Genomic DNA, 26,791 nt, shown 5'->3' on the forward strand with positions numbered 1-26,791 from the left:
AAGAGGGTTCGCTTTAGGAGTTATTCAAAGTGTATTCTATTTAAGTAATTATTCCACAAAGGAGATTGAAGAATATAGAAAATAGATTTTTAAATAAAATATAACCATATCAGACTGAAGAGCAAGAAGCAAATTGTAGATTTTAGAAAGACAGCTAGGGATTCACTAGACTCTCAAATATAATAAAACTCAGAGAAAACATTACCTACTATTTAAAGGTAATTAATGTACAAAAAATAGAACTGAGAATACTGGATTGTCAAAGAAGTAGGCAAGTAGCACACTAGTGTGTATGTGTGCTTACTGTCACTAAGTAAGTGCTCAGTGAGGATTTAACGTGTGAATGAAATGAGACAGATGTAAGGGTTTACATTTGTCAACTTAACTCTGGATTGATTATACCTTCCACAATTGGTGTATAAACACACTTGGTGTATAAATTTAAAAGTCAGTTCAAGCCTGATTTTTTTTAAAAAAACAAAAACTTTTTAAAACTTTAATCCCATTAGGTTAGAAAAGCAATCAGTAAGAAAGGAAATACAAATTAAGAAGAAAGGCTGTTTGGGAAAATATTCTGGATCCTGTGTGTAAATACATATATGAAAGATTAATTCATCTGAAGGCTACAATTATTTAAACACATAGACAAAAAAAATAGTGGTCACCTGTCCCTGTGCCATGCTCTGTGCCAGGCGTTTTCACATCTACAATCCCAAAACACTGCTGAATACCACTTTGTTAAATATGCATCCTCATTTAGATTGTGAAATGTCCTTGCCAATGTAAGTAAGGCTATACTATCAAAAAGAGCCAACACTACCACTACAATTGCTACTGACAGAGAGGCTACAGAACAGTGTTAGCAGTGTTAACCCAAAAGAATGAAGCCTCTATATAATTCAGGCCTTGTGACGGTCAACTATCAGCAATCCTTTACAAAGATTCCCGGTGCAAACCAATCAAGCCAGATCAAAAGTACCAAATGAAGTCCAACAAAAAGTATCCTTCAATAAGAAGTTTCAGACTTTTTATTTCGAAGGTATAACATATTCTTCACCGTCTGACAAAAGGAAAAAAATGCAAATGTATCTATCCTCACTCCCATCCCAGGGCTAACAGCTGCTCAGGAAGTAGAGACAGGTAGACAACAAGCGCAATTTCTATTCTATTCCATATCATGATTAAAAATAGTTTACAAAATCATCATTCATTATGAAGGGCAGATTTGCATGTAGATCCACTTTAGAGATCATTTAAGTAACCAACTATGAAATCAAGGACCAAAATACTAATTTTTTCTTTGGTATATCAATAAAAATATGCACAGCCCATCTAATTCTTTATCCTTTTTCCAATTATATAACTAATAGGCAGGAAAGAAAGTACCAACCACTTACATGAAAAAAGAAACTTACAGAGAATTCAGCCCCAAAGTGGGGGAACATAATTATTCAAAAGGTCTACATTCAAAATCCTCTTTCCATTATTTTCACTGAAAACTGTTAAAGAATAACCTTGTGTATTTATTTGCATAAAAAATAATTTAATGCTATTTTAAATCTTCATTTATGAGCAGTAAGTATAAAAGACAATAATTGGCAATAAATAAACGTACATTAAAAAATAAGAACTTTTACTTCCAAATGAGTTATTGTTCCCTTAAGAGTAGTCATTCGGGAGAACCATAAACAAATTTCAATAATATTGTCATTGATTAAGATATTTTAAAAACTCTTTTAGAATTCAAATATATATAAAATACATTTACTAACTTCTGGTTCTAGCCCTGGCAAAACACTTTGCATTAGACAAATATAAACCTGAACAAAATACATGAAACAATTGTGTAAGAGCAATGGAGAGCAACTATCATAGACAAGATCTAAGGAACTATAATCCTTGAAAAAAGAGAATCACATCAAAGCGAGCTCCTCATTCAGCTGAGTTTTTCCCTGAGGACATCCCAGCAAAAATGAGAGTCCCACTGAGGTAAGAAGAAAAGGGTTGACACTGAGAGCTACCTGATACAATCCCCACTCTTGGGATTGCCTAATTCCTACAGTTCTAATTCGGGGCAAGGTTCCAAGAAGCCCATCAGAAAGTAGCAGCTGACAGGCTAAAGAGCTGAACAGAGCCACATTACCTTTAGGAGAACTATAATAATACAGTGACTTTTCAACAGAAATGATGGAAATCAAAGGTTAATGAAGTAAACCTTTAAAATGCTAAAAGTAAGTATTCATCAACCTGGGTGTAGAATACTACACCCAGGGAAAAGATCTCTCAAAATGGTGACAAATGAAAAAACAGATTCACATAAACAAAAGCTGAATGAATGTGCAGCAAACCTGCACTAAAGAAGCATTACTAAAAGGAGTACTTATGGTAAAATGAAAGTGATCCCAGATGCACCCATGAAAAAGAAGAAAGAAACAGCACTGGAAAGGGTAAAAATGTGGGCAAACAAATGAATATAGACAGAAGATATATGACAATAGTGGTACAAAAGGTAATAAAGGAGTAAACGCAATTAAATCACTGTAAAGTTCACGCATTGCTGGAAGGTGTAAAAGTAAAAATTCAAGGTAGACTCTAATAATTCAAGAATGTATGCTTTAACTCTAGGGTAACACCAAGGGACACATAAAATACTTCAAAACCAACAAGCTAATAGAGGAAAATAAATAGAAGTTGCTAAGTCAACTTAAGGAGGCAAGAAAAGATAAACAAATTAAGGCACAAAGACCAAAATGACAGACTTAAACCTAGCTAGATCAATAATTAAACCAACTGCAAATGAAATAATCCAAATTCTCAGACTAAACAAAAAGAAATCCCCTATTATGTGCTATTTACACACTACACACACACACACACACACACACACACACACATTTAAACATAAGAATGTATAAAAGTTAAAAGTAGAAGCATACGTGACTTTCACTTGGCCCAGAATAATGGAAGTCACTGAATCTCTCCACATAGCCTCCAAAGGACATACAGATTAAAAAAAAAAAACAAAAAAAAACATTAAAGCCATGATTAATCTATGTCTTCAACATTACTAAGTGTCAGAGAATACTATGGACTTCAAATTACATTTACGTAGAGAAAAACTCCAAATTAAAAAGAGCTAACTCTAGAGCACCTGCTCCTACTGTACTACTACATCTCCCACGCAGATGCAACACTTTTCTAAGACTGCCAGTTCTTTTTTACATGGGACTCTCTGGACTTCTCCTTGCTTTCTACACACAGGCTTGCAGTGGTAGAATGAGTATTCTCAGTTTATATAGGCAAAAGAGTATGGCACCTTGTCAAAACAAGGAACCTTGTCAAAACAAGTCAACTACATGTAATATTCTAGGGCAAGCTCAACTGGTCATTCTGTCCTTGGATTTAAAAGGCGGATAATGGCAGCAAGGCAAATGGTGATGACAGCCTTCAATATGTCTGTTTCTCTCCCTCTCTCAAGTCTCACAGGTTTAATTTGTTCTGATTACTTTCTACATCTGGTGCTCATATGTCACCCTGATTATCACCCTTTACATTCATCCAGGAAATAACCTTCAAGAATCTCTCATGTGCTGGATTCTCTTGTTTCCTGAATCCCACATCTTCTTATTGCTTTATTTACTGCTTTTAAAGGAACACATCCCCTAATACCTTCTTGAGAAAAATTATATGGAAGGAAAACTGAGACCTTTGTATGGCATAAAATATATTTAGTATACTCTCATATTCAATTCATGATTTGGCTGGGTTATAAAATTCTAGATTAGAAATCACCTTCTGTCAACATTTTGAAGACACTGCTCTACTGTCTTCTAGCTTCTATAGTTAAAATCGAATCCTCTGTATGTACTATGCTCTTTCCTGTCTCTGAATGCTTGCTGAATCTTGTGAAACATTGTGAAATTTCACAGTGATATGGGTTTATTTTCATTCATTTGTGTTAGGTACTTTCAATCTATCAATCCACGTCCTTCCATTCTGAAATACTTTCCTGAACTATTTCATCATTGATTTCTATCCTTCAGTTTCTCTCTTTTATGTTTCTGAATCTCCACCAGGTGATATATCTCTTGAAGCTGACCTCCAATTTTCTTATCTTCTCTAATTTTCTATGATTTGTATTTTTTCTCTACTTTCCAGGAAATTTCCTCAACTTTATCTTTCAACCCTTCTACTGAGATTTTTCATGTTTCATGATGTTCTATCATGTTTTTAATTTCCTAGGGCTCTTTTATGTTGGCTGAATGTTCCTTTTTTTATGGTATCCTGTTCTTGTTTCGTGGATGCTATGGCTTCCTTTATGTCTCAGAGTGGTATTAATGATAAGGTTTAAGTTTTTCCCACCCTATGTAGTCTCTTTCCCCAAGGTGCTTTTTCTTTTTCTTTTCTGGGGGGAAGGAAGGGAGCCATCTTTCATATTAGAGGCATCCTCAAATATCTCGTATCCTCGGTTGTCTGCTCAATTTAAAAGGAAGTAAATCAAAAGTTAACTGGGGGAGTCCCCTAGTGGCCTAGTCGTTAGGATTCTGGGCTTTCACTGCTGTGGCCCGGGTTCAATCCCTGGTTGGGGAACTGAGATCCCACAAGTGCAGCAAAAAAGAAAAAGTTAACTGGAAGCTCTAAATGCATGTGTGAAGTTTGCTGACCTTCTGATTCACTGTATGGAGATCTGACTACCATTTGTTGTGAAAATTCTGATATCAAGGTATCTACTAGAGTCCAGTCAGGAAACAGAAACCACACCAACCTTTCAAAGAGGAAAAATTTTAATATAAAGAATCATTAACTAGGTAACCAAGACATGGAAGCAACCTAAATGTCCACCGACAGATGAATGGATAAAGAAGACATGGTATATATATACAATGGAATACTACTCAGCCATAAAGAAGAATGAAATAATACCATTTGCAGCAACATGGATGGACCTAGAGATGATCATACGAAGTGAAGTCAGACAGAGAAAGACAAATATCATATGATATCACTTATATGTGAAATCTAAAATACGATACAAATGAACTTATTTACAAAACAGAAACAGACTCACAGACACAGAAAACAAAACTTATGATTACCAAAAGGGAAGGAGGGAGGGATAAATTAGGAGTTTGGGATTATCATGTACAAACTACTAGGTATAAAATAGATAAACAACAAGAAGAACTATATTCAATATCTTGTAATAAACTATAATGGAAAAGATATGAAAAAGAATATAAACACACACACACACACACACATATATATATAGCTGAATCACTTTGCTGTACACCAGAAACTAACACAACATTGTAAATCAACTATACTTTGATTTTTTTAAAAAGGAATCATTAAGTAGGTAAAAGATAGTAATTGATTAAAAATGTAAAAGAGGACTCTAGGATACAACTGAGGTAGCAACTACAAAAAACTATTGCCACTCTTCAGGCTAAGGGAAAAGTAGACAAGAAATAAAGCTTAGAAACTTAAAGAAGGGGTCCCAAAAGGCTAAGATACAGATCTCTGAGGAAGAGCGTGCTGCGGCAAAACATGCTAACCACGGCCACAGTGACAAATGCTGGACGCCATTCACGAGAACCAACACCACTGCCTGCCATAAGGAATACTGCAGGGACCAACTGCCTTCAGAGCAGTTTGCCAGTGGGATAAAATAAAAACAGGAAGAATCAACTCTCTTCATCAACCTCCAGCCTCATAGTCTCCCTACAATGCCCCTTTATTGGCAGAGCCTAACACAGATTTCGCTGTCAAAGAAGAAGTGTGGTTTTCAGAGTCTCCAGCTCCAGCATCACAGGAAGGGCTAAGAAGGGCAGGTTTGGAACTTAGCGGCAGTAATAAGTCAATAACTGGCACAGTCAGCATCTTTAGGTCTCTCATCTTGCCATGTTCAGATAGCTGACAAAAGTCTTCTAATCTCCTGTTTGGAAGGTAAATGTCTGGCTGCCAGGATTTCAAAGGCCAAGTGGAAGATGAAGGCTAGAAGTTTCCATATTCAATATTCTGTAGGCATGTCGTGACTTAATCACCCAGTTTTCAATACAGAACCTATTTCCTACAAAAACATGTATGAAGTCTCTCAATCCACAGATGCTCTATTTATCCTTTATTTTCTAATAAACCTCAAAACTTCTACCAGATGAAGAAGGAGCAGCCACCAAATGAGCTGAAGTAAGGGAGAACACTTATATAATTTCATCCTCATTTCTAAAGGTATCTGGTGCTATAAGTCCCTATGCCTTTTAAGGATCTGCTGTGTAAATGAGGGTGGTTCCCAGATATTCCTACTACATGCTTGGGATTCAGATATCTTGGGTCTGTAAAGTCATAGTTTCCACTCTTCCAACGCCTTACCAACTTTCTGTGTCCCTGAGAGTATACTACATTTTTAAATCCCTGTATTTTCATTTTTGTAGTGTTTCAGCAACAAGCAAAACCAAATGCAGATAATCAATATTCCACGGTAACCCAAAAGCTCCCAACATTCTTTTCAACATGGTAACAAATTTTCATCCTTTTAGAGTTTGTAAGCTTACTTTAAAGAGTATTCCAAATACTTTTTGAAAAAAGCTCACTATTATTAGAATAATTATATAATTTGTCAAGGTGTCTACTACTCTAAGGATAAAATTCATCTGATGTATATAACATTTGTTTTTTAACAGTTTGTTAATTTATGGTCACATTTAATATTAAACAAAATCAAAAGAAGGATAAAGATCTGATACAAAGACGTATTCTTTTTTGAGTCCTCGTAGTAGCACTCAAATAAACTGTAATGGAAAAATTATGAAAAACACCATCCAAGGTACATTCATTTGAAATATAAACTGCGGTTTCCTACTAAAAGCTCTAAGAATATTTCACTCAACCACCTAAAATTTCCATGCAAAAATAGCTATCTTGTATATCTTATAAAAGGGGAACTTGAGAAATCATAAGCTCATGCTCAGTCATAAACCTTCCACAACAGAGATAGACCCCTGATTTCCCAAGATCCACTTTATTATTCTCTCCACAAACCATTGACGTATCCTGATGAAGGTACACTATGAAATGGCAGTGAATAGGTAGGATGTGAAAATACAAAGAGGAGAGATACAGCAGTTTGAGATGCCTGGGGCCATTCAACAAAGGCTATGTGAGACTAATATTATCAGCATCATTCTGAACCCCTAACAAATTTGGTTTCAAATATGTACACAAAACTACAAAAATAAAAAATTACTACCCTCCTCTGCCCAAAACAGGCCATCTTCAAGACCCAGGGGAGGCAAACATCTGTCTATATAAAACTTCAAACCCTGGCGCTTATTTTCTATGACCCACAGTCTATTGCTAACTTAAACTCTCATATAATACTCCACGAATGAAAACTTTCCTGGTGACCAGAAAACCGTGAATTGCTCCAATGTCCAAAAACAGAAAACACATTTGTTAAGCGTTCATTCATTCACTTATCAATCTATTAGGAGAAACAGCTGTCCCACACAACCCAATAGACTTTAAAATGGAGCTCAAGAAACAGTGGTTTTTCCAAAAGTAGAGTCTCATTGAATGCCAAATAGCTTAATACTCAGGACAAACAGAATCTTCTTTCTACCACATACCCCTATGTTCCCTTCAACCTTGTGATCTTCAGTTTCCTCAACTAAAATATAAAGGTAATAATGTTTCATATGGTTATTCTGAGAATCAGCTGAAATAATGAATGTATAATATCTACTACTATTACCTAGAATATGGTAGGTAGAAAGCAAATGACTATTTTTTAATAAGTTCTGTTTATGTATTTATTATTTATTTATTTATATTTATTTTGGCTGCACTGGGTCTTAGTCGTGGCATGTCGGCTCTTAGTTGTGGCATGCAGACTTCTTAGCTGCGGCATGTGGACTCTTAGTTGCAACATGCAAACTCTTAGTTGCGGCATGCATGCAGGATCTAGTTCCCCAACCAGGGATTGAACCCGGGCCCCCTGCATTGGGAACGCGGAGTCTTACCCACTGGATCACCAGGGAAGCCCCACAAATGTTTATTATAAAACTCTTACTTCTAAACATCAAGTTGCAAGCATAATGGAAAATCAGCCAAAGGCATTTAAAAGTAATGCTGTTAAGTGTTTAGAACTATATTATACAAAATAGTGTACAAAATTGTACACTAAGTACTATGATTTGAAATTGTGACAATTTTCATACATAAATCATTTCCTAAAGTTAATAAAAATGAAGTCTTTATAATTACAAGAATTCTTTCTTCTTATCAGAAAGGTGCAAAATTTTACTATCCATAAATCTCATTAAAACTTAAATTTTTACATGCCATTAGAAAGTGACAGGGAATATTTATCCAACAAAGTACAGTAGAGACTAATAAAAATAGTACCCAACCTAGGAGTCTCTTTAATTATTTATTATACAATTTTTCAATAACCTTGGAAGTAATGAAACACGTTTCATTTCTATATGTGTATCAGAAAGTTAACATTCCTTTGTTGATGCTGATACTGATTCTTGGTCTAAATATTAAAGCAGAACAAGATGAGAAAAGGAAAACCAATCCCATTAGTGGCCAAGATGGTGGAGCAGGAAGGCCCTGAGCTCACCTCTTCCCACAGGCACAGCAAAATTACACCTATTTACAGAGCAACTATCGATGAAAGAACAACCCGAAACTAGCAGAAATGATTTTCCCAACAAAATATATTAAGAAAGAACCACAACAAGATGGATATGAGGGGCAGAAATGTGGTACAGTCAAGACCCATACTCCTGGGCAGGCAACCTGCAAATGGAAAGATGATCACAACTGCAGAGGTTCTCCCCAAGAAGCAAGGGATCCGAACCCGACATCGGGCTTCCCCAACCCAGGGATCCTACAGCAAAAAGATGAGCCCCAAACGTCTGGCTTTGAAGGCCAGTAGGACTTGCATGTGGGAGAGCCAGAGGGCTGTAGGAAACAGAGACTCTATTCTTAAAAAACTCAGGCAAAATCTCCCATGCTCTGAGACCCAGAATAGAGGCAGAAATTTTAAAAGAGCCTGAGTCAGACCCATTTGCTGATTTGGAGAGCCTCCTAGAGAGGAAGGAAGCAACTGAGTTTCCCCATGAGGACACCGACACGGGTGGCACCCTGTTTGGTGAGCTTGTTCTAATACAAGGACACTGGTGTTGGCAAGCACCAATTTGGAGTTCTCCCTCTAGCCTGTTAGCACTGGGGGATTACCTGCCCACCAGCCAACTGGCCCCAGCCCTGGGACACCCCGGGCACTACAGTCAGCCATACCAGCACCCAGTCCCACCAACCAGCAACCTGGCACCAGACCTGGGAACCCCCAGGTCCCAGAGCCAGATGACCCAGAACCTATCAACACCCACGAGCAAACCAGCACCAGTGCAGGACCCCCAAGAAACACAGCCAGGTGCACCAGTAGGCCAGCAGCCTCTGAACTAGGCAGGGACTGGCAACCAACCAGGCCAGAGATCAGCCTGTATACCAGAGTGCCCCCAGTAGTCGGCCCTGCCACAACAGAAAGGCCCATGCAGCCCTAGAGCATATAACTCTAAAGACCGCAGGGGAATGTGCTGCTGGGACACATAGGACAACTCCTACATAAGACCATTTTGCCAAGATCAAGAAATGTAACCAACCTACCTAATACAGAGAAATAAAAACAGAGAATTAGGCAAAATGAGGGAATAGAGAAATATGCTCCAAACAAAGCAACAAGACAAAACCCCAGAAAAATAACTAAGCAAAGCAAAGATAAGCAATCTACCCAATAAAGAGTTGAAGGTAATGGCCATAAAGATGCTCAATGAATTAAAAAGAAGAATTAAAGAACACAATGAGAAGTTTCGCCATTAGTAAACTCAATGAATATGCATTCAATTTAATTTTAAATTTCAGGTTTTAGCTTTAAAAAGTAGATTAAACAAAATTGTTCATCTCAGCTCTCTCCCAAAACCTCAGTAAAATGACAGTAAGTAAAAAAACTGTAAATTAATTAATAAACCTACATAGTCCAGGAAAAGGTAATTTAGATACCAGCAGACAATAATCACTTAAAACATTTGGAAGCTTGAAGGCAAACAGATAAATACTAAAACCTATCTACAAGCAGAGAAGCCAACAAGAGTCAATTCTTAACACAAACCCCTAGCAAATCATAGGAATTCAAGGTATCAGGAGTTCAAGAAGGCCTGCAGGCAATATGATCCTACATACAGAAAATCCTAAAGACTCCACACAAAAAAAACTATTAGAACTAAGAAATAAATTCACTGAAGCTGCAAGACACAAAAGCAATATTAAAAATCAGTTGAGGAGGGGGTGCCTTCAAGATGGCAGAGAAATGAGACATGGAGATCACCTTCCTCCCCACAAATACATCAAAACTACATCTACATGTGGAACAACTCCTACAGAACACCTACTGAACACTTGGCAGAAGAACTCAGACTTCCCAAAAGGCAAGAAACTCCCACATACCTGGGTAGGGCAAAAGAAAAAAGGAAAAACAAAGACAAAAGAAAAGAGACAGGACCTGCACCTCTAGGAGGGAGCTGTGAAGGAGGAAAAGTTTCCACACACTAGGAAGCTCCTTCACTGGCAGGGACGGGGGGTGGGTGGGGGAGAATCTTTGGAGCCACGGAGGAGAGCACAGCAACAAGGGTGCAGAGGGCAAAGCAGAGAGATTCCCGCACAGAGGATTGGTGCCGACCAGCACTCACCGGCCTGAGACGCTCATCTGTTCACCCTCAGGGGCAGGTGGGGGCTGGGAGCTGAGGCTCAGGCTTCAGAGGACAGATCCCAGGGAGAGGACTGGGGTTGGCTGGGTGAACACAGCCTGAAGGGGGCTAGTGCACCACAGCTAGGAGCGAGGGAGTCCGGGAAAAAGTCTGGACCTGCCTAAGAGGCAAGAGACCACTGTTTCGGGGTGCACAAAGAGAGGGGAGTCAGAGCACCGCCTAAACGAGCTCCAGAGACGGGCGCGAGCTGCAGCTATCAGCGCAGACCCCAGAGACAGGCATGAAATGCTAAGGCTGCTGCTACAGCCACCAAGAAGCCTGTGTGCAAGCACAGGTCACTATCCACACCTTCCCTCCTGGGAGCCTGTGCAGCCCGCCACTGCCAGGGTCCCGGGATCCAAGGACAACTTCCCCAGGAGAACACACAGCGTGCCTCAGGCTATTGCAACGTCTGCCGCCGGAGGCTCGCCCCGCATTCCATACCCCTGTCTCCCCCAGGCCTGAGTGAGCCAGAGCCCCCTAATCGGCTGCTCCATTATCCCTGTCCTGTCTGGGTAGGAAACAGACGCCATCAGGTGACCTACACGCAGAGGCGGGGCCAAATCCAAAGCTGAACCCCAGGAGCTGTGTGAACAACAAAGAGAAAGGGAAATTTCTCCCAGCAGCCTCAGGAGCAGCAGATTGTATCTCCACAATCAACTTCACGTACCCTGTATCTGTGGAATACCTGAATAGACAACAAACCATCCCAAAATTGAGGTGATGGACTTTGGGAGCAACTGTAGACTTGGGGCTAGCTTTCTGCATCTAATTTGTTTCTGGTTTTATGTTTACCTTAGTTTAGTATTTAGAGCTTATTATCATTGGTAGATTTGTTTATTGATTTGGTTGCTCTCTTTCTTTTATTTTATATATATATATATTATTTTTTCCTTTTTCTCTTTTTGTGAGTGTGCATGTGTATGCTTCTTTGTGTGATTTTGTCTGTGTAGCTTTGCTTTTGCCATTTGTCCTAGGGTTATGACTGTCCATTTTGGTTTTGTTTTGTTTTTTTCTTTGTTTTTTTAGAATAGTTTTTAGCGATTTTATCTTTGGCGGATTTTTTTTTTTTTTGGTTTGGTTGCTCTCTTCTTTCTCTCTTTTTCTTATTATTTTTAATTTTTTTATTTCTAATAATTTTTTCCATTTTTTTTTCTTTCTTTCTTTCCCTCCCTCCCTCCCACCCTCCCTCTTTCTTTTTCTCCCTCTTCTTCTGAGCGATGTGGCTGACAAGGTCTTGGTGGTCTGGCCGGGTGTCAGGCCTGAGCCTCTGAGGTGGGAGAGCCAAGTTCAGGACACTGGTCCACCTGAGACCTCCTGGCCCCATGTAATAGCAAACGGTGAAAGCTCTCCCAGAGATCTCCATCTCAACGCTAAGACCCAGCTCCACTCAGCGACCAGCAAGCTACAGTGCTGGACACCCTAAGCCAAACAACTAGCAAGACAGGAACACAAACCCACCCATTAGCAGAGAGACTGCCTAAAATCATGATAGGTTCACAGACACCCCAAAACACACCACCATACGTGGTCCTGCCCACCAGAAAGACAAGATCCAGCCCCATCCACCAGGACACAGACACCAGTCCCCTCCACCAGGAAGCCTACACAACCCACTGAACCAACCTTACCCACTGGGAGCAGTGACACCAAAAACAACGGGAACTACGAACATGCAGCCTGCGAAATGGAGACCCCAAACACAGTAAGTTAAGAAAAATGAGAAGACAGAGAAACACACAGCAGATGAAAAAGCAAGGTAAAAGCACACCAGACCAAACAAATGAAGAGGAAATAGACAGTCTACCTGAAAAAGAATTCAGAGTAATGATAGTAAAGATGATCCAAAATCTTGGACATAGAATGGAGAAAATACAAGAAACATTTAACAAGGAACCAGAACTACAGGGCAAACAAACAATGATGAACAACACAATAAATGAAATTTAAAATTCTCTAGAAGAAATCAATAGCAGAATAACTAAGGAAAAAGAACGGATAAGTGACCTGGAAGATAAAAAAGTGGAAATAACTACCGCAGAGCAGAATAAAGAAAAAGGAATGAAAATAATTGAGGACAATCTCAGAGACTTCTGGGACAACATAAAATGCACCAACACTCGAATTATAGGGGTCCCAGAAGAAAAAGAGGAAAAAAAAGGGACTGAGAAAATATTTGAAGAGATTATAGTTTAAAAACTTCCATAATATGGGTAAGGAAATGGTCAGTCAAGTCCAGGAAGCACAGAGTGTCCCATACAGGATAAATCCAAAGAGAAACACACCAAGACACATAACAATCAAGCTATCAAAAATTAAATATGAAGAAAAAATATTAAAAGCAGTAACAGAAAAGCAACAATTAACGTACGAGGGAATTCCCATAATGTTAACAGCTGATCTTTCAGCAGAAACTCTGCAAGACAGAAGGGAGTACCAGGACATATTTAAAGTGATGAAAGGGAAAAACCTACAACCAAGGTTACTCTACCCAGCAAGGATCTTATTCAGATTCGACAGAGAAATTAAAACCTTTAGAGGCAAGCAAAAGCTAAGAGAATTCAGCACCACCAAACCAGCTTTACAACAAATGCTAAAGGAACTTCTCTAGGCAGGAAACACAAGAGAAGGAAAAGACTTACAATAACAAGCCCAAAACAATTAAGAAAATGGTAATAAGAACATACATATGAATAATTACCTTAAATGTAAATGGATTAAATGCTCCCACCAAAAGATATAGACTGGCTGAATGGATACAAAAACAAGACCCATACATATGCTGTCTATGAGAGACCCACTTCCGACCTAGGGACACATACAGACTGAAAGTGAGGGGATGGAAAAAGATATTCCATGCAAATGGAAATCAAAAGAAAGCTGGAGTAGCAATTCTCATATCAGACAAAACAGACTTTAAAATAAAGACTATTACAAGAGACAAAGAAGGACACTACATAATGATCACGGGATCAATCCAAGAAGAAGATATAACAATTGCAAATATTTATGCACCCAACATAGGAGCACCTCAATACATAAGGCAAATGCTAACAGCCATAAAAGGGGAAATCGACAGTAACACAATAATAGTTGGGGACTGTAACACCCCGCTTTCACCAATGGACAGATCATCCAAAATGAAAATAAATAAGGAAACACAAGCTTTAAATGATACATTAAACAATATGGACTTAATTGATATTTATAGGACATTCCATCCAAAAACAGCAGATTACACTTTCTTCTCAAGTGCTCATGGAACATTCTCCAGGATAGATCATATCTTGGGTCACAAATCAAGACTTGGTAAATTTAAGAAAATTGAAATCGTATCAAGTATCTTTTCTGACCACAACGCTATGAGACTAGATATCAATTACAGGAAATCTGTAAAAAATACAAACACATGGAGGCTAAACAATACATTACTGAATAACCAAGAGATCACTGAAGAAATCAAAGAGGAAATCAAAAAATACCTAGAAACAAATGACAAGGAAAACACGATGACCCAAAACCTATGGGATGCAGCAGAAACATTTCTAAGAGGGAAGTTTATAGCAATACAATCCTACCTTAAGAAACAAGAAACATCTCAAATAAACAACCTAAGCTTACACCTAAAGCAATTAGAGAGAGAAGAACAAAAAAAAACCCCAAAGTTAGCAGAAGGAAAGAAATCATAAAGATCAGATCAGAAGAAAATGAAAAAGAAATGAAGAAAATGATAGCAAAGATCACTGAAACTAAAAGCTGGTTCTTTGAGAAGATAAAATTGATAAACCATTAGCCAGACTCATGAAGAAAAAAAGGGAGAAGACTCCAATTAATAGAATTCGAAATGAAAAAGGAGAAGTAACAGCTGACACTGCAGAAATACAAAGGATCATGAGAGATTACTACAAGCAACTCTATGCCAATAAAATGGACAACCTGGAAGTAATGGACAAATTGTTAGAAAAGCACAACCTTCTGAGACTGAACCAGGAAGAAATAGAAAATGTAAACAGACCAATCACAAGCACTGAAATTGAAACTGTGATTAAAATCTTCCAACAAACAAAAGCCCAGGACCAGATGGCTTCACAGGTGAATTCTACCAAACATTTAGAGAAGAGCTAACACCTATCCTTCTCAAACTCTTCCAAAATATAGCAGAGGGAGGAACACTCCCAAACTCATTCTACGAGGCCACCATCATCCTGATACCAAAACCAGACAAAGATGCCACAAAAAAAGAAAACTTCAGGCCAATATCACTGATGAACATATGCAAAAATCCTCAACAAAATACTAGCAAACAGAATCCAACAGCACATTAAAAGGATCGTACACCATGGTCAAGTGGGGTTTATCCCAGGAAGGCAAAGATTCTTCAGTATATGCAAATCAATCAATGTGATAAATCATATTAACAAACTGAAGGAGAAAAACCATATGATCATCTCAATAGATGCAGAAAAAGCTTTCATCAAAATTCAACACCCATTTATGATAAAAACTCTCCAGAAAGTGGGCATAGAGGGAAACTACCTCAACATAATAAAGGCCATATATGACAAACTCACAGCAAACATCATTCTCAATGGTGAAAAACTGAAAGCATTTCCACTAGGATCAGGAGTGAGACAAGGATGTCCACTCTCACCACTATTATTCAACATAGTTTTGGAAGTCCTCACCACGGCAATTAGAGAAGAAAAAGAAATAAAAAGAATCCAAGTTGGAAAAGAGGAATTAAAACTGTCACTGTTTGCCAATGTCATGATACTAGACATAGAAAATCCTAAAGGTGCCATCAGAAAACTACTAGAGCTAATCAACGAATTTCGTAAAGCTGCAGAATACAAAATTAATACGCAGAAATCTCTTGCATTCCTATATACTAACAGCAAAAGATCAGAAAGAGAAATTAAGGAAACAACCCCATTTACCACTGCAACAAAAAGAATAAAATACCTAGGGATAAACCTACCTAAGAAGGCAAAAGACCTGTACTCAGAAAACTATAAGATACTGATGAAAGAAATAAAAGACAACACAAACTGATGGAGAGATATACCATGTTCTTGGATTGGAAGAATCAATATTCTGAAAATGACTATACTACCCAAAGCAATCTACAAATTCAATGCAATCTCTATCAAATTACCAATGGTATTTTTCACGGAATTTGAACAAAAAAATTACAATTTGTGTGGAAACACAAAAGACCTCAAATAGACAAAGCAATCTTGAGAAAGAAAAATGGAGCTGGAGGAATCAGGCTCCCTGACCTCAAACTATACTACAAAGTTACAGTAACCAAGACAATATGGTACTGGCACAAAAACAGAAATATAGATCAATGGAACAGGATAGAAAGCCCAGAGATAAACCCATGCACATACGGTCACCTAATCTATGACAAAGGAGGCAAGAATATACAATGGAGAAAAGACAGTCTCTTCAATAACTGGTGCTGGGAAAACTGGACAGCTACAAGTAAAAGAATGAAATTAGAACACTCCCTAGCACTATACACAAAAATAAACTCAAAATGGATTAAAGACCTAAATGTAAGGCTGGACACTATAAAACTCTTAGAGGAAAACATAGGAAGAACACTCTTTGAAATAAATCGCAGCAAGATCTTTTTTGATCCACCTCCTAGAGTAATGAAAATAAAAACAAAAATAGGGGATTCCCTGGTGGCGCAGTGGTTAAGAATCCGCCTGCCAATGCAGGGGACACGGGTTCAAGCCCTGGTCCACGAAGATCCCACATGCCATGGAGCAACTAAGCCTATGCGCCACCATCTACTGAGCCTGCGCTCTAGAACCCGCGAGCCACAACTACTGAAGCCCACACACCTAGAGGCCGTGCTCCACAACAAGAGAAGCCACCGCAATGAGAAGGCCACAAACGGCAACAAGAGTAGCCCCCGCTCGCTGCAACTAGAGAAAACCCGCGTGCAGCAACAAATACCCAATGCAGCCTAAAATAAATAAATAATTAATTAATTAATTTTTTTTTAAAGTATGGATACCAAGGGGGGAAGGGGGAAGTGGGATGAAATGGGAGTTTGGGATTGACATGTATACACTACTAGTATAAAACAGATAACTAATGAGAACCTACTGTATAACACAGGGAATTCTACTCAATGCTCTGTGGTGACCTAAATGGGAAGGAAATCCAAAAAAGAGGGGATGTATGTCTACATATAGCTGATTCACTCTGCTGTACAGCAGAAACTAACACATTGTAAAGCAACTATACTCCAATAGAAGATTTTTTTAATTTTTTTAATTTAAAAAAATTTTTAAAAGATAGAAAAAAAAAGAAGCAATCCCACTTACAATAGCATCAAAAACAATAAAAAGAGGAATAAATTTAACCACAGAAGTAAAAGATCTATACACCAAAAACTATAAGACACTGAGGAAAGAAACTGAAGAAGAACATACATAAATGAAAAAATATTCTGTGTCAATAGATTGGAAGCATTGATATTAATAAAATACACATACTACTCAAAGCTACCTATAGATTCAATGCAATCTCTATCAAAATTCCAATGACATTTTTCACAGAAATAGAAAAAACAATCCTTAAATTCATATGGAACCACAAAAGACTCTGAATAGCCAACATAATCTTGAGAAAGGGCAAAGTTGGAGGCAAAAAAAACAAAAAACAAAAGAATAACTGAGAGTTCAGAAATAAACCCATGAATAAATGGTCAAGTAATATTTGGCAACAGAGTGAAGAATACTCAATAGGAAAAGGACAGTCTCTTCAATAAATGGTGTTGGAAAAACTGGATATACACATGCAAAAGAATTGGACCCCTATCTTAAATAACTCACAAAAATTAACTTGATATGGATTAAAGACTTAAACAGTGAGACCTGAAACCATAAAATTCCTAATAGGGAAAATGTACCCTGACATTAGTCTTAGCAATTATTTTTTGGATATAGTGCCAAAAGCACAAACAAGAAAAGCAAAAATTAATAAGTGGGACTACAAACTAAAAAGCTTCTGCACAACAAAGAAATAATCAACAAAATGGCCAGGTAACATTTGGAGTAGGAGAAAATACAGCTGACCCTTGAACATCATGGGGTTTAACATGGCATGTGCCAACCCTCCATGCAGTCGAAAATGTGCATGTAACTTACAGTCAACCCTCCACATATGCAGTTCCTCCATATTGTGGCTCCTCCGTATCCGTGGTTCCACACCCACAAATTCAATCATCCAAGGATTGTGTAATACTACAGTAATAAGCACTACTGAAAAAACTGGCATATAAGTGGATCCTTGCAGTTCAAACCCATGTTGTTCAAGAGTCAATTATACTTGCAAACCATATTATCTGATAAAGAGTTAACATCCAAAATATATACGGAACTCATACAATTCAAATAGCAAAAAACAAACCGACTAAAAATCAGGTAGAGGACTTGAATAGACAGTTTTCCAAAGAAGACATACAAATGGCCAACAGGTACATAAAAGGGTGCACAACATCACTAACCATCAGGGAAATGCAAATCACAACCACAATGAGATATCATCTCACACCTGTTAGAATGGCTATCATCAAAAAGACAAGAGATAACAAATGCTGAGAAGGATGTGGAGAAGGAACCCTGGTGCACTGGTGATGGGAATGTAAACTGGTAGAGTCAGTATGGAAAACAATAGGGAAGTTCCTCAAAAATCTGAGGAACTAGAACTACCATACAATCCAGCAATCCCACCTCTGGGTATGTATCCAAAGAAGATCAAATCACTATCTCAAAGATATCCCATGTTCACTGCAGCATTACTCACAATAGCCAAGACATGGAAACAACCTGTGTCCATAGACAGATGAATGAACAAAGAAAATGTGAGCTAGATATAGATATATCTCACACAAACACAATGGAATATTATTCAGCCACTTGGAAGAAGGATATTTTACCATTTGAGACAACATGGATGGATCCTGAGGGCACTGTGCTAAGTGAAATAAGTCAGAAAGAGAAAGACAAACACTGTACGATCTCACTTATATGTGGAATCTTTAAAAAAAAAAAAGCCAAACTCACAGGAACAGAGAGTACGATAGTTGCCAGGGGCTGAGTAGTAGGAGAAATGGGGAGATGTTAGTCAAGGGGTTACAAACTTCCAGTTATAAGATGAGTAAGTTTCAGGGATGTAATGTACGGCATGGTGACTACAGTTAAAAATACTGTATTGTATACTTAAAAATTGCTGTGAGACAACTGGAGAAGAGAGAACCTGCACACCACAACTAGAGAGAAGCCCGCACCCCACAATGAAGAGCCCACGCACTGCAACGAAAGATCCCACATGCCTCAATGAAGATCCTGCATGCTGCAACTAAGACCCGATGCAGCCAAAAATAAATAAATAAAAAATAAATCTTAAAAAAAAATTGCTGTGAGAGTAGAGCTTTAATGTTTTCACCATAACAACAAAATGGTAATTATGTGAGGTAAAATATTTGTTAACTAACCTTACAATAGTAAACATTTCACAATATATATGTATATCGAATCATCACACTGTACACCTTAAATTTATACAATGTTATATATCAATTTATATCTCAACAAAGCTGGGAAATAGGGGAAAATGTAAGGTCTAGGTGTGGTATGGGGTTGAAAACAAAAGGACTACTTGAAACTCTTTAAGAAAAATAGTCAAAACACTGCAGTTCTTCTTTATTCTGCCCACAATGTAAGACAAACATCCCTCTACCCCCACGCTATCAGAAAAACCAAGGGTCATTCCCTGGGGAGTTTGGACAAGGCCAGTTCAGGATTCAGGGACCCACACTTTGCTGAGGACAGAGATGAACATCAAACTAAGAACAGAACCCAATACCTACTCCTACGGGGCTGGTGATGCAAATCAGAGCTTTGACAAATGTAACACCCACATAACATATAACACCCATATTTCATTAAGAGACAGAACTTTTCAATCACCCTAAAAGTTCCCTCATGTCTCTTTCCAGACAATCCTCTCCCAGAGGTAATCACTATCCTGATTTGCATCACCATAAATCTGTAATGTTGCTTGTTCTTTCATATAAATACAATCAACCAGAATATAATCTTTTGTATCTGGCTCTTTTGTTCAACACAATATTTTTTAAATTCATACATGTTGTTCTATCTCTACATTTTTATCCAGTTTTACAAGGATCTCCTGTTTTTAAGCAAATTTTTTACTGATATGTAACATCCATAAGTATGCAAATCATTAGTCTATAGCTAAACAAATTTACAAGGAGTATGTACCTATATGCCCACCACCCAGTAAATAAAATATTAGCAGCATCCCAAAGCCACTCATGTCTCTTACAGTCACTAACACACACACAGACACACCTTCAAATTGAATGTGATAAATAAAGGAAAATGGATGAATTGCTGCTACACACAACGATATCACAGATACGTTCTTGATTTAAAAAGCCAGATATAAAAATAAAAATTAAAATTAAAAAAAATAAAAAGCCAGATATAAAAGTGATATTATCTAACTACTCTCTGACAAACATCACCAGCTATTAGTTTTACCTGGTTCTGTATTTTATGTACATGAAACCATAACAGCATGAACTCTTACATCTGCCTCCTTTTGTAAAGATTCTATCTGTGATGTTCATCTGTATTGTTGTGTGTAGCAATAACTCATTCATTTTCCTTCTTGTGTCACTTTCAGTTATCTGAATATATCATAATTTATCTGCCCATTCTACTGCTGATGAGCAGTTTGTTTTTTTACAGTTCACAGCAATTATGAATACAGCTGCTAACATTTTACATATGTATTTTGCTGTTGGATTTACACCTATGAGTAGACATGCTGGATCATAAGGTACCCATACATTCAACTTTTGTAAATAGTGCCAAAGAGTTTTCCAAAGTAGTTAAGCCATTGTCTCTCCCACCAGCAGTGTATGGACGTATCAGTTGTTCCACTTCCTTACCAGCACTTGGTATTGCCAGTGTTTTGAACTTCAGTCATTCTAGTGCTGTGTGGTGATATCTCATTGTGGTTTTAATTTGCATTTCCCTGACGACTGAGACTAAATACCTTCCCATATGTTTATGAACCATCAGAATATCTGTTTTGTGAGGAGCCTATCCAAGCCTTTTGCCCATTTTTCTACTGAACTGTCTTATTTTGTTTTATTGAGTTATAATTAACATATAATATTATATTAGTTTCAGGTATACGGCATAGTGATTTCATATTTTTATACATTATAAAATAATCACCAAAATAAGTTACCATCCATCACCATAAAAAGTTGCTACAATATTATTGACTATATTCCCTATGTGTACATTACATCTCCATGACTTATTTATTTTATAGCTGGAAATCTGTACCTCTTAATCCCCTTCACCTATTTCATCCATCCCTCCACCGCCTCCCCTATGGGAACAACCAGTTTATTCTCTGTATCCATGAGTCTTTTCCTGTCTTGTTTTGTTTCTTTTCTTCTTTGTTTTTTAGATTCCACATATGAGTAACATCATACCATATTTGTTTTTCCTGTCTGATTTGCTTCACTTCGCATAATACCCTCTAGGTCCATCCATGCTGTCACAAATAGCAAGATCATATTCTTTTTTATGGCTGAGTAATATCCCAGAGTAATGGACACTTAGATTGCTCCCATATCTTTGCTAATGTAAATAGTACTTCAATGAACATAGGGGTACATATATCTTTTCAAAACACTGTTTTCATTTTCTTCTGATAAAGACCCATAAATGGAATTGCTGGATCATATGGTAGTTCTATTTTTAACTTTTTGAGGAACCTCCACACTGTTTTCCATAGTGGCTACACTAACTTACATTCCCATCAACGGTGCACGATAGCTCCCTTTTCTCCACATCCTTATCAACACTTGTTGTTTCTTGTCTTTTTTATAACAGCCATTCTCACAGTTGTGAGGTGGTATCATTACGGTTTTAATTTGCATTTCCCTGATGTTTAGTGATGTTGAACATCTTCTCATGTGCATGTTGGCCATCTGTATGTCTTCTTTGGAAAAATGTCTACTCAGGTCCTCTGCCCACTTTTTAATTGGGTTGTTTGGGTTTTTTTGACAATGAGTTTTAAGAGTTCTTTATATATTTTGGATATCAACCCCTTACCTATTATTGGCAAATATATTCTCCCATTCAGTAGGCTTTTTGTATTGTTGATGGTTTCCTTCGCTATGCAAAAGCTTTTCAGTTTGATGTAGTCCCATTTGTTTATTTTTGCTTTTGTTTCCCTTGCCTGAGAAGACAGATCAAAAAAATACTGCTAAGACCAATGTCAAAGAGCATACTATCTATATTTTCTTCTATGACTTTTATGGTTTCATGTCTTACAATTAAGTCTTTAACTGATTTTGGGGGGGGGGTTTTGTATATAGTATGAGAAAGTAGTCCAGTTTGATTCTTTTGCATGTAGCTGTCCAGTTTTCCAAACACTATTTATTGAACAGGTTGTCTTTTCTCCACTGTATATTCTTGCCTCCTTTGTCATAGATTAATTGACCATGTAAGTATACATTTATTTCTGGGCTCTTTACTGTGTTCCATTGATCTATGTGTCTGTTTTTGTGCCAGTACCATACTGTTTGGATTACTATATGTTTGTAGTACAGTTTCAAGCCTGGGAGCATGATACCTCCAGCTTTGTTCTTCCTTCTCAACATTGTTTTGACTATACAGGGTCTTTTGTGGTTCCATGCAAATTTTAGGATTATCTGTTCTAGTTCTGTGAAAATGCCTTTGGTATTTTGATAGGGACTGCACTGAATCTGTAGAATGCCTTGGGCAGTATGGTCATTTTCACGATATTGATTTGTCCAATCCATGCACATAGTACATCTTTCCATTTGTTTGTCTTGTCTACAATTTCTTTCATCAATGTCATAGTTTTCAGAGTACAGGTCATTCACCTCCTTGGTTAAATTTATTCCTAGGTATTTTACTCTTTTTGATGCAATTATAAATGGGATCACTTTGTTAATTCCTCTGATAGTTTGTTGTTAAAATAGAGAGATGCATCAGACCTTTATACATTAATTTTGTATCCTGCAATTTTTCTGAAGTCACTTATTGAAGTCAGTTTTTGAATAACAATTCACTTACTGAATAACAATTTTTTTTGTGAAGTCTTTGGGGTTTTCTACATATAGTATCATGCCACCTACAAACAATGACAGTTTTATTTCTTCCTTTCCAATTCTGATTCCTTTTTTTGTTTTTGTTTTTTTGCCTAACTGCTGTGGCAATAACTTCCAATACTATGTTGAATGAAAGTGGTGAAAGTAAGCATCCTTGTCTTACTCCTGATCTTAGAGCAAAAGCCTTCAGACTTTCTCCATTGAGTATGATGTTACCTGTGGGATTTAATGTATGTATGGCCTTTATTATGTTGAGGGAGGTTCCCTCTATACCTACTTTGTTGACAGTTTTTGTCATAAACAGACATTGAATTTGGCTAATGCATTTTCTGCATCTATTGATATATGATTTTATTCTTCAATCTGATAATGTGGTGTATCTTGTTGATTGATTTGCAGATATTGTACCATCCTTGCATCCCTGGGATAAATCTCACTTGATCATGGTGTATGATCCTTTTAATGTATTGTTGAATTTGATTTGATAATATTTTGTTGTAGATTTTTGCATTTATATTCATCAGTGATACTGGTCTGTAATTTTGTGTGTGTGTGTGATGTCTCTGGTTTTGTTATCAGGATGTGCTGGCCTCATAGAATGAGTTCAGAAGTGTTCCTTCCTCACTGATTTTTTTGAATAGTTTGAAAAAGAAAAGTGTTAACTATTCTTTAAATGTTTGGTAGAATTCGCCTGTGAAGCCATCTGGTCCTGGACTTCTGCTTGTTGGAAGTTTTTTATTACTGACTCAATTTCATTACTGGTAATCAGTCTGTTCATATTTTCTATTTCTTTCTGATTCAGTCTTGGGAATTTGTACGTTTCCAGGAATTTATCCATTTCTATGTTATCCATTTTATTAGTGTATAATTATTCATAGTAATCACTTATGATCTTCTGTATGTATGGTGTTAGTTGTAACTTCTCCTCTTTTATCCTTGATTTTATTTATTTGGGCCCTCTCTCCTTTTTTCTTGATGAATCTAACTAAATGTTTATCAATTCTGTATATATTTTCAAAGAACTAACTCTTAGTTTCACTGATCTTCTCTATTGTTTTTTAGTCTCTATTTCAGTTATTTCCACTCTGATCTTTTATTTCCTTTATTCTACTAACCTTGGGCGTTGCTTGTTCTTCTTTTTCTAGTTTCTTTAAATGTACATTTTGATTGTTTGAGATTTTTCTTGTATCATGAAGTAGGCTTGTATCACTATGAACTTCCCTCTTAGAACTGTTTTATCTTCATCCCACAGACTTTGGATCACTGTGTTTCCATTTTCACTTGTCTCCAGGTAATTTTTGATTTCCTCTTTGACTTTTCAATGACCCATTGATTGTTTAGTAGCATGTTGTTTAGTCTCCATATGTTTGTGGGGTTTTTTTTTTTCAGTTTTCTTCTTGTAGTTAATTCCTAATTTCTTACCAGTGAAGTCAGAAAAGATGTCTGACAAATGCTGGAGAGGGTGTGGAGAAAAGGGAATCCTCTTACACTGTTGGTGGGAATGTAAATTGGTGCAGCCACTATGGAGAATAGTATGGAGCTTCCTCAAAAAACTAAAAGTAGAATTGCCATATGATCCAGCAATCCCACTCCTGGGCACGTATCTGGAGAAAACCATAATTCGAAAAGATACACGTACCCCTATGTTCACAGCAGCACTACTTACAATAGCCAAGATATGGAAACAACCTAAATGTCCACCAACAGATGAACGGATAAAGAAGACATAGTATACATACACAATGGAATATTACTCAGCCATAAAAAAGAATGAAATAATGCCATTTGCAGCTAAATGGATGGACCTAGAGATTATCATACTAAGCGAAGTAAGTCAGAAAGAGAAAGACAAATACCATGTGAAGACAAGTCTTTTATCAAATAGCTCTTTCACTCTGTGACTTGTCTTTTCCCTCTCCTTAATGATATCTTTTGAACAACATATCTTCATTTTAATAAAGTACAACTTATCAATAAAAAATCTTTGTCTACCCCTAGGTCAAAAAGAATATTTTCCTATGCTTCCTTTAAGGTGCATGATTGTTTTACATTTCACATTCTACCATCCATCTGGAATTGAATCTGGAGTATATGCTGTGAAGTCAGGTTCACGATTCATTGGTTTCAATATTGACCCAATACCATTTATTGACTAGGCCACCATTTTTCATTCCAATCAGCCCAGCATCACTTATTGTAAAGGACATCATTTCCCCACTGCACTGCAATACCACCTTTTTCATATATCACTGGATGATAAACATGATGGTCTATTTCTGGACCCTCTGTTTCATTATTCTGTCTTTGCCCCCAAACCACAATGTCTTAATTTATAATAGTCTCATTTCTAGATCTCAGTGGGAAATCTTTCAATATTTCACTACTGAATATGATGTTTGCTGTAGGCTTTTAGATATCCTTTATCAGATTAGGAAAATTCCCTTCTATTCTTATTTTGCTATGAGTTTTTTATCATGAAGGGGTTTTTATTTATACTTCTGCTTTAAGAAAATTATTAAAATGCATCCTGCACTAGAGCTCCCTTTCCAGAAAAGTGTACTCCCCAACTTAAACAGTTCCTGGGTTATAGTAGGTTGCATTTACTCCCATACCCATCTGAACAGTAACTGGATCAGAGTTCTACTTCTATGTGTACTATCTCCATGCCCACATACCAACATTTCTACTCTGTTATATAATTTGAGGTGGCTTCTAGTCATGCTGAACTGCTATCAGTTTTGGTATCAATTTTGTTTTTGTCCATGCCCTGATTTTGGGTGATTTCTCCGGAACTGTATTTTTTCCACATATCTTGCTGATTTCAGTGCATAATTTTGAAGAACGTGATATTTTTCAATAATGCATAAATATTATAGCAGAAATACCCAAATATATCACAGAAGAAGACAGTCAGGCCAAACTTCATTTGAGCACATTTACTGCCTTGTTTTAATTACGACTGATCATGTCCAGCCAATCAGACAGAAACATACAAATGAACTGATTACAATTCAATTCTATTCAAATGCAGATAATCAGTAAATATTATCTATTTGATTGTAGGAAATCAAAAATAAGTATTTGATATAGTATGTAAAAATCATGTTCCGATTGACATGTATACACTGATGTGTATAAAATTGATGACTAATAAGAACCTGCTGTATAAAAAAAGAAATAAAATTTAAAAATTAAAAAAAAAAAATCATGTTCTGACAGCCAACAATAGTTATTTGCCACTTTTAGATTAGAGCCAAAATAGCTCATCCTTTATGCTGAACATAGATCAGGAATGATTTTATAGCAGTGTATCATAATGTGATTAATTACGGCTTCAAAATGATTGCTTATAACCTCGTACTACAAAATAAATGCATATCATACTGCCAAAAATGATCACCATTTGTGTTTTACAATTTATGGGTCCACTTACCTTCACATTTTTCAAGAATCTGGACCGTTTCTCCTATTTCTAAGACCAACCCTTGAGGGACAGATCCTCGAAAGCTGCATATCACTAGAAAAACAAGGATAAACATGTCAATTAGCATTTTAAAATACTGGGACAGGGTCAGTGTCAATGAAATTAAGCACTAAATTTTCTTAAGTATATACTCTCCCTTCTAATTCATTTTTCAAATATGTAAGTCTCTTTCAACTTAATCTATATTTTGAAAGGTAATATTAAATGGTTCAGAACACTGGAGTATACTTTGGCAGAATCACTATTACTTAGAGGTGTGTGCATGCATGCATGTATGTGAAAACA

The 26,791-nt window shown here is 37.0% G+C and overlaps 1 protein-coding gene across 1 annotated transcript in view; it reads right to left on the reverse strand.

The window, feature by feature from the left end:
- Positions 1–26,561, reverse strand: part of DOCK3 (dedicator of cytokinesis 3) — a 349,841-nt gene extending 323,280 nt beyond the window's left edge. The window contains exon 1 of the mRNA XM_068559156.1: positions 26,456–26,561. Coding sequence (XP_068415257.1) covers positions 26,456–26,561 — 106 coding nt within the window. The remainder of the gene's footprint in view (positions 1–26,455) is intronic.
- Positions 26,562–26,791: the final 230 nt, after the last annotated feature.

The sequence above is a fragment of the Eschrichtius robustus genome, chromosome 12 (genome assembly GCF_028021215.1).
Source record: "Eschrichtius robustus isolate mEscRob2 chromosome 12, mEscRob2.pri, whole genome shotgun sequence".
Taxonomy (NCBI): Eukaryota; Metazoa; Chordata; class Mammalia; order Artiodactyla; family Eschrichtiidae; genus Eschrichtius; species Eschrichtius robustus.